The sequence below is a fragment of the Trachurus japonicus genome, chromosome 20 (genome assembly GCF_045865225.1).
Source record: "Trachurus japonicus isolate A0001 chromosome 20, Traja_1.0".
Taxonomy (NCBI): Eukaryota; Metazoa; Chordata; class Actinopteri; order Carangiformes; family Carangidae; genus Trachurus; species Trachurus japonicus.
The window spans coordinates 4,533,745-4,552,090 of NC_140926.1; the positions used below are offsets into that span (position 1 = coordinate 4,533,745).

General features: G+C 39.8%; 1 protein-coding gene across 1 annotated transcript in view; it reads right to left on the minus strand.

The window, feature by feature from the left end:
- The window catches only part of sspo (SCO-spondin), a 148,671-nt gene that overhangs the window by 46,784 nt on the left and 83,541 nt on the right, over positions 1 to 18,346 (minus strand). Inside the window, exons 90-100 of the mRNA XM_085763813.1 lie at positions 17,890 to 18,054; positions 16,726 to 16,938; positions 15,426 to 15,593; positions 14,028 to 14,162; positions 12,360 to 12,603; positions 10,342 to 10,494; positions 10,165 to 10,211; positions 9,397 to 9,567; positions 8,712 to 8,891; positions 6,440 to 6,595; positions 6,136 to 6,260 (exon numbers count right to left, since the gene is read on the minus strand). Of these exons, the coding sequence (XP_085619939.1) occupies positions 6,136 to 6,260; positions 6,440 to 6,595; positions 8,712 to 8,891; positions 9,397 to 9,567; positions 10,165 to 10,211; positions 10,342 to 10,494; positions 12,360 to 12,603; positions 14,028 to 14,162; positions 15,426 to 15,593; positions 16,726 to 16,938; positions 17,890 to 18,054 (1,757 nt within the window). The remainder of the gene's footprint in view (positions 1 to 6,135; positions 6,261 to 6,439; positions 6,596 to 8,711; positions 8,892 to 9,396; positions 9,568 to 10,164; positions 10,212 to 10,341; positions 10,495 to 12,359; positions 12,604 to 14,027; positions 14,163 to 15,425; positions 15,594 to 16,725; positions 16,939 to 17,889; positions 18,055 to 18,346) is intronic.

Sequence of the window (18,346 nt, forward strand, 5' to 3'; positions counted from 1 at the left end):
AAGCGGACCTACTTTGATCAGGACTATTCCCCCGACTTACAGCAGAAACGGATGAGGGTACACGAAGTTATCAAGCAACTTAAAAAGAAAGACATACAGGCGAGATGTCTATACCCAGCCCAACTACGCATCAAGTTGAACACCGGGGAGAAGACCTTTACATCACTAACAGGTGCCGCGACGCTGCTGAGAGACCTGGGGGTTAACGTGCGCTACGAGGAGAGGGAGCGCATCGAGGAAGAACTGAAGGATGGATGGAGGAGCCAAGAGGGGAGAAAAAGGAGAGCGTTTCTGTCAGCAGCTGACTTTAAGGCCCTTCTGCAGGAGGAAGATTGAAGTGACTATGTCATTAGGATGGATAAGAAAAACAAAAAACTTGTGTCAACCAAATCGGTGGTAAGATTGACAACCACACATTAGGTTATGCAACTAACGGGCTGCTACCACAAAACAAAAACAAAAAAAAAAAAAAAAACACAAGCGTCAATAGATTATCTTTTTTTTTTTTTCCAAACATATATTGTTGTCACATAATAAGGTTATGTGTTAGTCCAAGGAGGCTATGCTTGAATATATGAGTGGATTACACTCATCTGGACCTCTTTTACACTTTAATGTAATATTGGTCACACTCGCACTTTTTGTGCTTTTCTCCACAGAGAGGGTAGGTCACACCTCTCTGCCCCAACATCACCGGGGATCTGACGCAGTTTTAGTTCAGTTCCAGCGTCAGATTGATGAAGTGGAAGGTCATTTTTGTGTTATCTATGTTGTTCTTTATTCTTTGTTTTTCCTGACATATACAGACAATGTTTTGTTAATGATTAGACTTATTTTGTTAAAACAGGTAGGGAGCTATATCACAAGACCATACGAGGATCATGGCTGAGTTGAATTTCATAAGCTACAATATAAGAGGAATTAATAACCCAATCAAAAGGAAAAAAATCTTGGGACAATTAAAGAAATTGCATTGTTCTGTTGCTTTAATCCAGGAAACGCATTTGTCACAGTCTGAGCATTTAAAACTGAAGAGAGAGTGGGTTGATCAGGTCTACAGCGCATCATGTGGGAGGAAAAAGAAGAGAGGGGTTGCAATACTGTTTAATAAATCTGTATACTATAACAATGAGAAAGTTTTTCAAGATGATGAAGGTCGATACGTTATGGTGATAGGCACAATTGGAGGGAAGAAGATAACTATACTTAATATATACGCCCCAAATGAAGACTGTCCTCATTTTTTTTAAAAGATAGCAACCTTATTGGCAGACAAAAGTGAGGGGATTATAATAGTGGGAGGCGACTTTAACTGCACCTTGGATTCAAAATTGGATAGGTTACCTGCAACAAGAAAACCTCAATCCAAAATGTCCAAGGGGTTATCAGATATGATGAAGGAATTGGGTCTAGCGGACATCTGGCGACAACTCCACCCTAATGAGAGAGATTTTACCTACATGTCTCATGTACATGGGAGCTATTCAAGGATAGACCTCTTTAGTATATCAAAAACTGAACTATATAGAATAAAAGACAGCACACTTGAACCAATCTCCATCTCAGATCACGGCCCTGTGACCATGAAAATTAACTTAGGAGTAGGCAGCCACTTTAGATATTGGAGACTTAATGTTTCATTATTAACAGATATGAATATTAGACAGGAATTAAAAGAAGCTTTGACTGAGTACTTCATCATAAATGATGATGGTAATGTCTCCCCCTCGATTGTATGGGATGCCAGTAAAGCCACGATGAGAGGAAAGATTATTTCTATAGGATCTAGAATTAAAAAACAAAGACTCGCTAAACAACAAGGACTGGAAGCTGAAATAAAAAAATTAACAAGAGAACACAAACAATTTGGAGAGAAAGACATTCTTAAAAAATTAAAGGAAGTTAGACAACAATTGGATGAGGTTCTGACATATAAGGCAGAGGGAGCTATGAGATATACTAATAGAAAGTATTATGAGATGGGGAATAAAGCTAGCAGGCTATTGGCCTTTCAGCTCAGAAAAGCCCAATCTAACCGTGCAGTTCCCAAAATTAGGAACCCTGAAACCAATCAGGTTGAGACCGAACCAACAAAAATATCAGACTCATTTGCCACGTATTACAAACAACTATATAAGGCTGAAGAACTAGAATTTAAGGAAGAAAAAACATCAGAATTTTTAAGATCCCTTAAAATGAATAAACTAACAAATGAAGAGGCAGAACTTCTAATAAAACCCATTACAGAAAGTGAAATTAAAGAAAACATTACTAAACTTAAAAACAACAAAACACCAGGAACAGATGGTTTCTCTGGAGAATACTATAAAATATTTGTGAATGAGCTCACACCCATATTGTGTAAATTATATAATTATGTTTTAAAATCAGGAGACCCCCCAAATTCATGGTCGGAAGCCATATTAACAGTGATTCATAAGGAAGGAAAGGACCCCCTTCTGTGCACTAGTTATCGCCCAATAAGTTTACTTTGTGTAGATTATAAAATCCTGACCTCGATAATAACCTCTAGAATCCAAAAAAACATTAAAAAATTAATAGAACCAGACCAGACAGGATTTATATTAGGACGTCAAGGAACAAACAACATAAGGAGAGCCCTGAATTTGCAGGCAATAGCGGCAAGGGACAAACAATCATCAATGCTTCTCGGCCTAGACGCCGAGAAAGCATTTGATCGAGTAGATTGGGTTTTTCTGAAGCAGACACTGATAGAAATGGGCTTTGGGAGGGAATTTGTAGCCTGGATAAATCTATTATATAAAGAGCCCAGCTCCAAAGTTAGAGTTAATGGTCATTGTTCTAGCTTTTTTAGGATAGAACGAGGGGTGAGACAGGGAGACTCATTGTCACCCATCCTGTTTACTCTTAGTATTGAACCTCTGGCAGAGGCGATACGCCAAAATGTACAGATTCAAGGGATAACGGATGAAGGAGGTTCAGTTCATAAAATAGCTTTGTTCGCAGATGATATTTTGCTTTTTGTAAAAAATCCACTTTCTTCCATCCCTGCACTTATGAACTGCCTACATAAATATGGGTCACTGTCTGGATACAAAATTAATGAAAATAAATCAGAAGCCATGATGATTTCAGGTACCTGGCCTACACAGCTGAATAGTATTGTCTCTTTTCGCTGGTCCAAACAAGGATTTAGATATTTGGGAATAATGATTACACCTAACCCCACTCAACTGTTTGAGGCAAATTACAACAAATTAATTAAACAAATAAAAAATGATGTGACACGCTGGGAAATCCTACCCCTGTCTTTAATCGGCAGAATAGAGACGGTAAAAATGAACCTACTACCCAGACTTCTTTTTTTGTTTCAATCCCTCCCTATTAGAGTGCCCGTTTCTACCTTAAAAATGTTAGATAAACTCATTTTAACATTCATATGGCAAAAGAAGAGACCGAGGGTAAGATTAAAATCTCTTCAACTATCCAAAGACAAGGGAGGTTTGGGTCTACCAAACCTCAAAAGTTATTACTGGGCTGCACAAATAAATGCAATAGTGGCATGGCTCAGAAATGACCGAGAGGCAATATGGACCAAGATAGAACAAGACTCTGTTAAGGGCGCTTCCTTATCAGTACTCCCATTTACGGATATAAAGTCAATCAATAAAATTAAAATAAAGAATGAATGGATAAAACACACTCTAAAAGTCTGGACAACAGTAAAAAAAATGCTTGGTGGACCAGTGTCAATTTCAAGAGCCATGTTGATAGTAGGAAATATAGAATTTCCACCTTCCCTGTGGGATAGCGGGTTTAGAAGGTGGGCCGACAAAGGTCTCCGTACAATTAATCAACTTTTCAGAGGAACAGAATTTAAATCATTTTCTCAACTTCAAGAACAATTTGACCTCCCATCGAAGGATCTATACAGATACCTTCAGATAAGACATTATGTTACAAACCATAAGGAAAGGGAAATGGTTAGTAAAAACCCAAATGAAATAGAAGAATACTTTATTAGTGTTTTAGAGAAACACTTCCCAACAAAAAAACACTTATCTAATATTTATAAAAGGCTAGCAACGAGCACTTTACAAAACACGGAGTACATTAAAGAAAAATGGGAATTGGAAATGAATGTTATAATTGAAGATTCTACATGGGAGGACATATGGGCAGGCTGCCATAAGGGAATTAATAGTCAATTATGGAAAGAGTTTGACTGGAAGGTAAAGATAAGATTTTTTAATACTCCTCTTGTTATCTCTTCATATGTGAAAAACTCTAATGTGGCACTATGTTGGCGAAAATGTGGAAATATTGGTGACACCACACACATCTTCTGGGACTGTCCAGTACTGCAAGGATTCTGGGGTGATATTAAAAAGGAAATCGATACTATCCTGGATATAGATGTTACTCTAGAACCAATGTTATTTTTGTTGGGAGCTATACCCAAAGATATATACAATGCAGACCAACGATATGCATTGAGGATTCTCTTACTGGTAGCGAAGAAAATGATTACAGTGAACTGGAAAGAGGTAAAACCACCAACTATAGGTCAATGGACCCAGAGATTGAAAAATGTATATATGATGGAGCGAATGACAGCTACTCTCCAGCTCACAATGGACACTTTCATGCAAAGATGGACTTGTATTTCAAGATACCTGGGTGTATAATAATGGGAATATGCGACGGAGTAATTTTGGGAGCTCCTCTTTGGAGAATCAGCTCAGCTACTATCTATAGATATCTGCTTTCCTACCTATTAATGTCAGGGTTGTTACTAATGTTTATATCATGACTATGTAATATTTCTCATTTACATTACCTTTCATTCTCTTGTACAGTCTAACATGCATTTTCAAAGTCATATGTCAGGACATGTTTTGTAAAATGTTTAAAATGTCTAAATAAAAAGTTCAAAAAAAAAAAAAAAACAGCGTAAATTCTCCAATAGAAGCCCAGGCTTTTAGATCAGCGTCTGTATGGGACAGGCTTTTATTCAATTTTGAACAAATCTTCTGCTCAGCAAAGATGGAAAATCCTCTTAAATGGTTCTTTTGTTACTGTTTAAAAGAGTCAGAACAGCAGGAAAGAGCCGGGTCCAGAGCAGCATTCATTTACAAGTTTAATCAGCACCGATTAAACTTCTTCTAAATAAATGTTTTGCTCTGCCCACAGGCTGTACAGTATATGGCTGCACCGCCGGGTTCGGGTTGAAAACATATATAAATAAATAACTCTGATCGTGTCAGACCACAGACTTCAACACCCGCAGATCGAACCACGTCAGGTCAGGTTTTTATTTTCAGGCCCGTTGAGAACTGTAGCACGAATAAAGCAGCTTAGAAAGTGTTCAAACAGGCGATCGTCGTAGGCTTTGAGAGTTTTTGTACATTCACAAGAACTTGCAGAAAATAGAAATAGACGTATATGTATACAACTGTACACACACAAGGCAAAAATATGCAATTGTAAATACTTTATTAAATAGAAATCCATTGTTGTTACTGGTTTGTTCTCCACCTCTGCTTCCTCTTCCATATTTCATTAACGTCTGTCTCTGCTCTGGGGGAACATCATCAGTCTATCAGAGAGGATTCTTCAGGTTTTGTTGTAATAAATCAGAGCTGCGAGCTCAGAAACTGGGCCGAACAACATTATAAAATTGTCATCAAGGCTCGTATCAAAGTGATGTATTAACAACAATATGCAGCACAGAATATTACACTCTCCACAGTCACAGTCACAGCAGCGGCGACGGCTCTCTGCTCCGTCTGCTGCTCAGACACTAGTCTAGATAAATAGGTTTGATTTGACATCAGAGCTGCTGCTGCTGGTCCGACAAGAACCTCGTTTTACTCTAATGAAAGTGATGTGGAGCTGTTTCCACAGACAGATTCGTGTTGACGCTTCATAATTAGACATAAATTTAAAAGCTCTGTGACATAAATATAGATTATAATAACTGTTAGTGCCAGACACACAATTTCTTAATTGGTCTAATCAAGAATGATATCTAAATATAGATTGTGCACTGTCACAAATTTGATTAAACTGGATGTAGAAATCAAGAGGGGGGGGGCTTGGTTTGATTGATTATTTCTTCCCGTAGGGTGAATGTAAAAACTATTTATCTACCTGTGGGCAGTAGCAGCCAGGTGTGCACTCCCTGACCCCCGAACACAGATCAGCTCGTCCCTGCAGAGCACACTGCTTCTCACAGGGAGCGCCGCAGTCGGAGAACAGGAACGGGGCTTCACAGTCTGCAAATAAAGACCGAGAGAGAAGAGGAGGAGAAGAAGGAGAAGGAAAGGAGGGAGAGAGGGAGGAGAGGGGGGGACGACAGGAAATGACTGTAGTTCCTGGACATTATCATCATGTACACGTCTCAAACACACACACACACACACACTAAGACACACACAGACTCTCTCTCCCTCACCGTCACATTGCCCCTGGCTGCAGGCCCGGCTCTGTGTTTCCACAGGAGTGCACTGTTGCCCCCTGGTGGCCGGGGAGAGAGCGACGCGGTAACGCTGCTGCCTCTGAGACTCACAGGAGCAGAGAGACCAGACGCTCCACTGAGACATGGGACAGTCTGCAGAGGACAGAAATAAAAACCAGATCAATCAACCACGAACCAAAACAATTAAATCTGGTGCAACACAAACATTTCAGATCAAGATTATTCTCACTTTAATGTTGTATTTTGAGTAAAAACACACCTGAGGACTATGAAGACTATGCACATTATGTAATCTAAATGTAATTGAGGATGAACTGCATTTTGTGTTTCATTGTCCGTTATATGACGAAGCCAGAACAGGCAGTTTTTGTTTCAGAAAATGCAAAATGTGAAACCTGAGTTGTTTTGGGTTGATGATGAGGTAAAGTTGGAATGGTTCTTCAGAAAAGAAGTCTTTACTATAGCTACTTTCATTAAAAAATGTGAATTATTTATGTGAATTCCATGTGGTTTTTGTTTTTGTTTGGTTTTGTCTGTGCTTTGATGATTTTGTTTGGTGTCTAAATATGATGATAATGTGTCTTGTAAGCCCTTATAGGCTGGGCGCCTTAGTTGGTGCACGGCACGTAAATAAATATAAATTCATTCATTCATTCATACGTAGACAAGCATTGAATCTTTATCTTTAAGATTTCCACAACACAAGCATTAGTTTATCTTCTTTTACAATCAATATAATAGAAGTAATCAGAGTGGCATCGACAGCTGAAGTGCAGTTAAAGCAGAGACAATAATTCAGTTAGTGGCCATGAAGATGTGACACTAACAATAATAAATAGAGCAGTAATATCAGCCCAACCACTGCGTATAATCAATAGAGCAGTTTATCTTAGGTTTTAATTTAGGTCAGGCCTGGATCATTAGTCTTCTTTATTAAATTACTGCTGCTTAAATCTTCAGTAAATATATCATCTGTGGCTCTTTGGACTGTGAAAGGTACAGTATAAGCAACATAACCTCATATAAAGATAACCTAAAAACAAGGTCCATAAAGATTTCCTGTTGTAAATATTAAAACCTAGTAGACTGTGAGAGTATAAGCAACATAACCTTGCTTCCCAATTTTGATATATAATCTAAGTAAAGGAAAAAGTAAATATAAATATGAATTACTTAAAAATGTCATTATCAGGTAAACGACGTTCGTATAAAGACTTCCTGTTGTAAATATTAAAACCTGAGTTGAGTTAAATCTTCTCTGTTGTTTGAGCTTCTTCTTTCTCCCTGTGCCTCTGATCTCATGTTGGGATTTGCATACATTATCTTATGAAGCCTTCACTGTTTTGTTTTCACTAATAACTCACACTCTATATCCAGTTGTTCACTTACTGCAGCAACAATAAATGTACAAGTCAGGCTCCAGTTAATCCCCACACACCCCGTCCTCCTCAGTTATCATGGTTTCTTATGCACATGAATATTTCATATCAGAAAAAAGTACACTACACCAGACAGAGCATCATCAGAAACGTTTACATCACCTCATCTCATTAGCCATTATGTCTCCTGTGTCCCTGTTTTTATGTATTATGTTCCTGTTGTGATATTTTAATGGCTTTTTAACATCTTGCCGGAGGACTGCAGCTTCTGGCTAACACTGACACGTTTACAGAAATGTTAATGTGCACTGTCCTCTCCAAATAAAAAAAACTAAACTAAAAACATGTCACACAAATAATCAGAAGGAAATAGGAATAATATCTGATCTGAATAAAACTGTGTCATGTAAAAAAGGTCGACTGGAAAATTTTAATCCGAACAGGCTCATTCAGAAGGAAATGCCGGTCGATTAGCGGATCAAGATCCATGTAAACGGTTAATCTGATCAAAGTAGTCTCTGCTTCTGACCTTCATCCACTGGAAGGGAAATAAAATTAACCGTTGCTGTTATGTGAGGGTCCGAGCGAGGGAGCAATTTGACAGAAAAGCTTCTTCTTTTCCTGTTTTCAACTAATTTGACCAGCAGAATCTCTGTGCATGTCCCAGTGAATTTATTGCATGTTCACGTACGTTTTAATTGGATCGCTTTATTTGCGTCAGTGTAAAACAGTGAAGTTGGAATTTGAGATCAGATGGATTTTAATCAGATTGTGTAGTAAAAGCAGATGTAAGCGTGGCTGTACTGTGTGTGTGTGTGTGTGTGTGTGTGTGTGTGTGTGTGTGTGTGTGTGTGTGTGTGTGTCTGCACCTGGACAGGGCCGTTTGTAGCAGAGCTGCGTCTCCTCTCGGTTCCTCTCGGCCTCCTCCACCTCGGCCGGACACGCTGCGTCGCCCTCCTCCTCGCACATACACACCCTGCGGCGCGTGACCGACCCCGCGCCGCAGCTCCGGGAACACGGTGACCACGGCGACCAGGGGCAAAGGTCATCTGGAGACGAAGACAGCGAGAGAGAGAGAATGAGAGGAAATAAGAACTGAATTTTTTTCATTCATAGTTTCTTTGGTAACACTTTACTTGAATAGGTATTCATAAGATTGACATAACACTGTCATAACCATGACATAACAGCTGTCATAACCATCAATGAATACTTATGACAGCTGTCGTTAAGTGTCATTCGGTAAGTTATGTCACTTTTGATGCAAAGTTGACATTATTTGAGATGTTTTTGTTCTGACAACTTGACATAAAGACAATTTAAACTGTGATAGCAGACCTGATTGCCAAACTTTAAAAATTATGTCAAGTTCTCATAACAAGGAACATCTCAAATAATGTCAACTTTGCATCAAAAGTGACATAACTTACCGAATGACACTTAACGACAGCTGTCATAAGTATTCATTGATGTTGATGACAGTTTTATGTCAATCTTATGAATACCTATTCAAGTAAAGTGTTACCGTTTCTTTTCTTGCGAGTGTGTACAGACCCAGACAGGGAGCGCTGAGACACTGCTGCGTCTCTCTCTCCGGCCCGCTGCAGTCCGACCCGTTGTTTCGCGGCGGGGGGTTGATGCAGGCGCGGGATCGAACCTGCGCTCCCTTCCCGCAGGTCACTGAGCAGTCCGACCAGACTGACCAGGGCGTCCAGCCGCCGTCCACTGAAAACAACAACACTCAGTCATAGGGATGTCACACGATTACTTGTTTTCACAATTAATCGCGGTATTAAACTTAATTAATAATACATAATTAATTTATCGCAAAGATTCCTAAATACCGTCAGTTCCCAAAAAAGATTATGTCTGAACCATCTTGGCAAATGTGCGCCAAAGTAAAGGTAAATTACCTAATGTAACATTGAATCGGTAAGAATTTAAAAGTTTGCATGTCATTTGTAATTTAAAAAAAGTAGAAAAAAAAAAGATTAAAATAAACTTAAACACTTGTTAAGATGACAATTAATTCCCCTGGGGAATATAATTGGTCCTTTATTAATAGATACTTAAAATATTTTGTGTAAATAATTAGCTTCGTAATTATTTAGACTATATTTGATTTTACACATACATAGTGTTGTGAAATTAATTAATGCATAACCGTAATTATTTCTCTGACAATAATCGTACCAAGAAAATCTATAATCGTGACATCCCTACTCAGTCATTTTTAATGGTTATTTCCTCTCTATGTTCAAGTCAAACACATCAGGAGTCACTTCATTCGCTCCGTTCGGCAGGATAAACGCAGCGACGCACCTCTGCAGTCGATGTCTTGGCAGTAATCGCCCTCTGGGGTGCAGGTGCTGGAGGAGGGGGTAGGAGGGGGGGCAGAATAAATGAGAAAGTCCTCAGAGTGCAAACACTTTCACACTTTCACCAGACAAATATCACTTTTTCATCTGTGTTCATTTTTTTTTTTTAAATCCATCTCACCATTGTTTGCACTCGCCCTGCAGCCAGGTGTCCCCCACAGTGAGCTCCTTGTCGTCATGGAGACAGAGCGGCGGGCAGGGTCCCGGGTCGCACAGTTTATGCTGGACTTCCTCAAACTGACACACAGATCCCTCGGACTCCGGGATCAGAGACCTGAGGCACAAAACAAGACAAGACAAAACAAAAAATAAAAAATAAAAACACAGACGTGAGTAGAAACAGATATTTGTTAGTACGGAAGCCCTAAAGGGCCAAGTCCGTATAAATTTTTTTATTATTGTTTTCTCGTGATAACGACTTATTATTTCGTTATCTCGAGATAACAAAGTTTGTTTTCTCGTGATAACGAATTAATTTATTTCGTTATCTCGAGATAACAAAGACCGTTTTCTCGTGATAACGAAATAATCATAGAATGTGTGGTTGACATGGTTGCCTAGCAACATGTTTCCCCGGTGCAATCGCTTCTGCTTACGGGGAAGTAGCAGCTGGTTAGCCGCTGTATGTTCGTAGCAGGGGGCTACCGCTCTGTGTGTGTGTCGCGGTGATAATTTAACCGTGAAAAGTAGGCTACAACACACACAACATAACGTTACAGCCGCAGTGTTGTGAGTGAATCATGTCGGGACAACCAGGCTTCATGAATCCGCTTCACAGACCCCGGTGCTTGGCCGCCGCCGCCGCCGCTGCTCTAGTGGCGGCCGGGCACCGGGGTATACCAGTGTAAGTGTATACCATTTCATATCATTGGAGCAGCCGCTCATGGAGTATCTTTCCATTTATTGAATATCTTTGATACAGCGGCTAACCAGCTGCTACTTCCCCGTAAGCAGAAGCGATTGCACCGGGGAAACATGTTGCTAGGCAACCATGTCAACCACACATTCTATGATTATTTCATTATCACGAGAAAACGGTCTTTGTTATCTCGAGATAACGAAATAAATTAATTCGTTATCACGAGAAAACAAACTTTGTTATCTCGAGATAACGAAATTATAAGTCATTATCACGAGAAAACGATAATAAAAAAATTTATACGGACTTGGCCCTTTAGGGCTTCCGTATGTTAGAGATGCACGATAACTTTTTTTTAAAACTGATACCGATAACTTTCTGCTTCCAAAGGCCGATACCGATACCGATAATACTACAGTATAAACAAAACCAAACACAGTTTTAACTCTTTAAATGAAGATACTCAGAATCAGAATCAGAACAGTTTTATTGCCAAGAGCAGTAAAGGTCAGTTTACAGCACAAGGAACTTGTCTTGGTGTCAGGTGCAAACATAAAAGTACCAAAAATAGAATAGAATAAGAAAATAGAATAGAATGAATTAAAATATTCTAGTGCAAAAGATACGCATATACTATATACAAAAAGGAAATATGCATACCGTATATGATAAATACACATATACTATATAAAAGAATAGAATAAAGATATATACAAATACTACTATTATTAGCAAGCCTTTAAAAAATTTGCTAAAAGATATCAAACAAAACTTTTTGATATCTCAAATGAACATCTATTTAAATAAGGTGCATTACTTATTGATAGAAGAATAAAGGCCTCTAGAGCTGATGCAAATAGTTTGCATCAGGATTTAAAATAAATACAAAGTGGAAAAAGTGCATTCCACTAGTTAAAAAAAAAAAGTTTAAAGGATTTTTGCTTGGCTGGTTCCATACAAATGAATAACTTTTCACTAAAGTAAATGAAGCTGAATGAAGAAGAGGGAAAATTTGATGATTTTCTTCAGTCAGAAAGTTGTTTTTCCGATTATATCGAGGCCACTTGAACGCAGCATTCACTACAGACCGTTCAGGTCTCACGTGTGAGTGGAAGCGCTTGATTAAAAAAACGACCCACACCCGCAATGCTGACAAAACTATAGACTACATCTTATCGGAGCTATTCGTTAAGATATCGGACTTATCGGAATGACGTCATAATTTCCTGATATCGTGCATCTATAATATTTGTATATATCTTCTTCTTCTTCCCACTCACCTGTATCGGGTTCTCTGGCCCCGCCCACAGGAGACGCTGCACGACGCCCAGCTGGACCAGGAGCTCCAGGTGCAGGCGGCGGCCGGCGTGCAGCTGTGATTGGTGCAGAGCAGCCGTCCGTCGGTGCAGCTGCAGTTGTTGCAGTCGACCTGGTGCAGGCTGCCGGCCGCCCACACCTGCCCCACCGAGTCCACGCAGTCGCACTGCCACAGCTGCACACACATCCCGTCCTGCTGCAGCTGACCTGCACACACACGGAAAACTCATTTAAACTGACTTTTCAGCATTGGTTTCAGTTTTTATATTTATTATTGTTGCATTAAAGGGACATTCTAGCATACACTGTACTATTTGGTGCTGTTCTGAGCATTATTTGTGGCTATAAGCGGCTTTTTTGATGGCGGTTTTGCTCTTGGCTCCATAGACAGCAGTGTTTTTCTATCTGGCTGTCTGTGCTGAAGTCGCTACAACTAGAGAAGTCTACAGTCGGCATAATTGATCTGTGGCGGGCGGTTTCTACTGGGTCTGACGGTGCTTTAGAGCATGGGTTAAATTTATGCTGGAATATCCCTTTAAGTTCTATCAAACAGAGGAGTAACACGTTATAATAAGTACACACTATTAAGCATTAGTTAAGCATTAATAAATACTGAATTCTTCATGTATAATGCATGAATACTCATCAGTATGTGGTTTATAAATACAGTTAGTGCTTATTAATGATGAGTAAAACATTTTAACTGTGTTTGTAAACTAAATAGGATAGGTTTTATTTGTCATTCTTATGCGTCACATAAAAACGAAATTATGTTTCACACATCCACCGTTCGAGATCAAGATCAGTGCATTAAAGCAGAAGTAAGCGATCCGGTCATTTTGGCTAATGCTGCGTTCCAGGCAGGCTTTTGAAACTGTAAATTACAGCTTCAAGTCACAACTTACGACTTTGTAGCGTTCCAGGCAACCCACTCGTGTTTTTCCGACCTGTTGCCTGTAAAAGTCACTATAACGGCCACTCGTAACTTCCGACCTGTGAACTTGTACCAGATCGAACTGGTACGACTTCACAGGTCGGAAAAACACGAGTTACGGGTTGCCTTGGCTGCACACACAGCCCTTCATGCCGTTCTCTCTCCTCATTGGATAAAACTTGTAGGATACGAGAAAAGTTTTCTCCTCGGCTCAGAGCAGAGCAGAGTGACTGAGAGACCCGTGTTTCGGTCCAAACACTCTATGTAAGTGATTGCTGTCAGAAGATATAACTATTTAAGACTTATATTAACACAAAAATATCGCTTACTTCTGCTTTAATTTCAACAATAAGAAAGTAAAACATGGATAAATAAAAACAACATATAAAATGAATGATCATAAATAAAAGAGAATAAAAATTATCATTAGATAAACACTCTAAAAAATCAGTTTATGCAAATACTAATGAGTATTCATGTGTTATAAATGATGAATTCAGTATTTAATGCTTAACTAATGCGTAATAGTGTGTACTTAACTACTATAAGTATGGAGACACATACAGATAGACAAACACAACCGTGCTTATCTGTTCAATACCAGCAGACCCAGGACCTTTAAGAGAGAGTCTCTCACACACACACACACACACACGGAGCGGCTTATCTGCTAATAAAACGATGGCAGCGTCTGCACCTTGAGGGCAGCGACAGCCCGGCTGACATTCGGCGTTGCCCTGGCACTCGATGCCCTGCTGCAGGTCTGAGCAGCGCTGCGGACACTGGTTGGCACACGGCACGAACTCCTGGCCTGGGGGGCAACCTTTCTCCTCTGACAACGACACACAACACATTAACACAGAAGGTCAGGATTTATCCCATGATGCTGACAGACATTTTCACACCTCAACAAGCATGCTGATGATGATGACACACGGTGGTGCGTTGGACTTTTCCCCCCAACCACGGACCAACGTTATCTGATAAAAACAAATCAGTGAGGAGGGAATTCAGTTGGAAAAATGTGACTCGATTATTTCGTACTCCTTCACAAAAGACTAACTATTCAAATCAGACTGCCTGTTGGAGATCCTGCGGGAATACTTCAGAAAACCATTTCCATATCTTCTGGAACTGATTGATTATTGGAATTCTGGAGGATGTTTTCAAATGGAAAATGTTTTTAAATTTCAAAGTCATGTACCTGTGTGATCTGGATGGACTTGATCTTCCAAAGAGAGACAAATACCTTCTGAGAGTTTTGCTAGTGGGGTGTAAAAAGGCTCTGACCAGAAAGTGGTTTAAAAAAGACAAACCAACAATTAATGAATGGATTGATATCATTTATAATATAGTATATGTTATGGAGAGAATTACATTCAAACTCAAAAACCAATCTGATATTTTTGAAGAGAACTGGTTGAAATGACTCAGCTACGTGTCAACTGTAAGACCTATAAGACCTAGATCACAAAGATAAGGCTAAACTCTTGATTAAGAAATGTTTTGCTCCATATCCTCAAGAAACATCCTTTTATGTACAGTATGATGTGTTTATGTTTGACTCCGCTGTTCCACTTAATGAATAGGGCTGGGACGATATGATTTTCTCCCGATTCGATTCTTCTACGATTTTTTGGATGATGATTCAATTTAAATTGCGATTCTACGATATTGCCGATTCTTTCGATTTTTAGTCTTTAGCATTTTTAACATTTATCTGCACACAAATACTGTAGGAGCCTATAAATTAACATACTCCATTATAAAGTGAACTTAAAGCCTTTTCAAAACCTGTACTCTCTGTATGTAAAAAAGGCGAACAAATGCACATTGCACAATATTTAAAAAAATTATTTAAAAAAATAAAAAAAGATATCGCGATATTTAATGCAAATCGATTTTTTCTCCCACCCCTATTAATGAACAAATCCTCCCCTTGTCATGTTATGTTTTGTTAAGTTGTGTGTTTTTGTGCCCTGTTGGCACATATGTGTATAGGAAAACCAATAAAAAGTAAATAAAAAATAAAAAATAAAAAAACAAATCAGTGAGCGCTCATCCATGTGTGTGTGTGTGTGTGTGTGTGTCTCACCACAGGGTTTGGTGTTGCAGGGTTTGACCTGGTTTTTCTCCCCTTCGCACTTCTTCCCGCCGTTTTTGGGCGGAGGACTGGAGCAGGAGCGAGTGCGGATGGAGCGGCCGCCGCCACAGCGTTTATCACAGCGGGACCAGGGGCTCCACCGGGACCAGCCCCCGTCCACTGCAGCAGAACACACACACAGAGACAAACATTACACCAACACCAACACAGACCAGTTGGATCTAACTGTTTGGCTGTTTCCCCGCTGGACCTGAGACCGTCCTGTCCTGCATGCTACGAACAGTCGGGTCTATGATTCTTCCCATATCACTTTTTGTTCAGATACGTATAGACATGCATGCATATGATCCTGCAGCCCTTAATCCCAATGTTTAATTATTTTTCATCCACACTTTGATTCTAAAAACATTCTTGAATAAAAGTGCTGAACTTCTGGATCTTATGCTGCTTTCGAGACAACTTAGAACTTGGATTTTTCAGACTTCCTACTTGAAAAAATGCAATCAAACGCCGCCTCATGTCGGAGCTCCCACTCGGGAAAAGTTGGAGAAAAAAATCAACCCCGACTTCTCTGAGAATCAGTTGTCTGGCGTCACACAACAATCTGTACCACACTGTCAATGGTAAAGCACGGATGAAAATGCATTTAAAATGCCAAAATACATTAAAACGTTATGAAATATACAATATTTACTTATGGTTACAGATCAACCTACTGATGTTGTGGGACACAGTAAATTCATGTTGTTATTTCTCGATTTCTTTTAATTGTTTTTGTGCCCTTTTTTAATGTTTTAATGCCTTACGGTAGCTACGTGAAGCACAAAGTTTGTCCCAGTCTGCCATGTTTTTGATTATTCTGGCGTGGTGCGTCTCAAACGCTTTGAAGTCGGAAATCTGAGTTTTCAGCTGGGGGATTATGAGTTCCTAGCTGTCGCGAACGCAGCATAACACATGTGGCAGTGTTCCTGACCTTATTATTATTGACTGAATGTTTTGTGATTATATTGTTTGTTCATTTCATATCTTCTGGTCTGCCCTTAATTGATGAAGATTTTCTTGTTTGCATATTTATTTTAATTTCTATACAGTCACTCCCTCCTTCAGATGGCTTTCCCTCAGCACAAACTCTCTGCCTGAAGAAGGTCACAGGACCGAAACATTGCATATTTTATACTTCTGACTGCTTGAAATAAGGAAAACGGGTCAGAAACTTTAATTCAAATCCACTTTAACTATGATTTTTAAGTTTTATCGTCGATCCTGAGCTGTTCCGAAACACGACTCTGACCTCTGCAGGGCCGGATGTTACAGAAGCGCTGCTCCTGGTTTCCTCCCAGGATGTCCCGGCACCACGAGCCGTTGGTCCCGGGGCTCAGGAACGTTCGAATCCGGAGCTGCTGACCGACACCGCAGGACCGGGAGCAGGAGCCCCAATCCCCCCACTCGGTCCACGAACAGTTCCTCCTCACGCAGTCGGCTCCCTGACAATCCTCCCCTCCGCCTAGGAAACATCAGAACAAGACAAAACGGTCGAGTATCAGCATGACACTTCCTGTTTATTATATTATTACAGTATTTATGATAATGTCTGAATATTTATTAAAGTGAAAACAGGAAACAGAGCAAACGCTGCTGAGATTAATGAATCATCAGAGGGAGAATTTATTTCATAATGTACTGCTTTTGTTATCTCTCTCACTACACAAACACAGTATTATCATTTTTTCAGGATGGATTTATTCTTTGTTTTTATTCATCCCTCTCGTTGGAGCAGAGATTTTAGATAAAAATCAGAGTACATCGTTCAGCTGCTTCGCCGCTCGGGGTTTGATTTGAATAAATTAGCGCTACATATAAATTCATTTATATTACAGGGGCCGGCTGTATTTTCATAGCAACTTTGAAACTAATCTCTCCTGTGATGTCGGCGTCGATCAGTCAATAAAACAAAGAGTCTGCTACAAAACCTCTGCTGCCGCCCGTGAGATAAGAGCGTTGAAAATCATAAACCGAGGCACTTGCAAACACTCGAAAAATCCCAAATAGCAAAGCAGCAGATGTAATAAAATTCAGTTTGTGGAGAATTTTTTCACTGGTGGAGGACGATTGCTACTTACAACACATCATCTCTCTCACACACACACAAATAGGGTCTAAAATATGAAAATGTAATCCTTTATGATCAGATATATTCAGCTGAAGGGCGTAAAAACTGTTATGAACGTGCACACAGACACCTGATAGAAGTACAATGCTCTACTATTAATGCCAAACAGTTCCTGCACTTCACTTCACTGTACTACATCTGAACCTGTGGCCTGTTCTTTGTCATTCCTGAAGCCTCATTATTTACCACGATGCTGAGCCTGCAGCCTGAACAAGCAGATAAAGGAAAGGACTTGAGTTCAGAGTACAGAGCTCAGAGGTAAACAGATGAGATGACGGCTCGTACCTGTGCACTGCGGCAGGTTACAGGCCTTCTCCTGGTGAGAGCTTCCAGAGCACGGCGGCTTCACACAACGACGGTGACGCGACTTCGTGGCCGGTTTCACAGCGTCGGTGCAGGTTTTAGTGCACGGGCTCCACGACGACCAGGGGGAGAAACCAGCATCCTCATCTGAAAAGCACAGATTTTTTTAAAACTGATTCTAAGGGAGAGGCGACACACAGTGATTTACAGTAGAGAAATGAGTGGGAAGGTATGATGGAGTATTGGGGCCACATTGAGAAAATAAAGTCATAGTTTTACGAGAATAAAGGGGGAATTTTATGAGAATAAAGTCGTAAATTTATGAGAAAAAAGTCGTAACTGTACCAGTTAGTGGATATGGTAGGCTGTTCTGGTTCTGTTCTGGTTCTTTATACAGAATAGATGCATTTTCTTGCATATTCTTGCATATTCTTTTCAA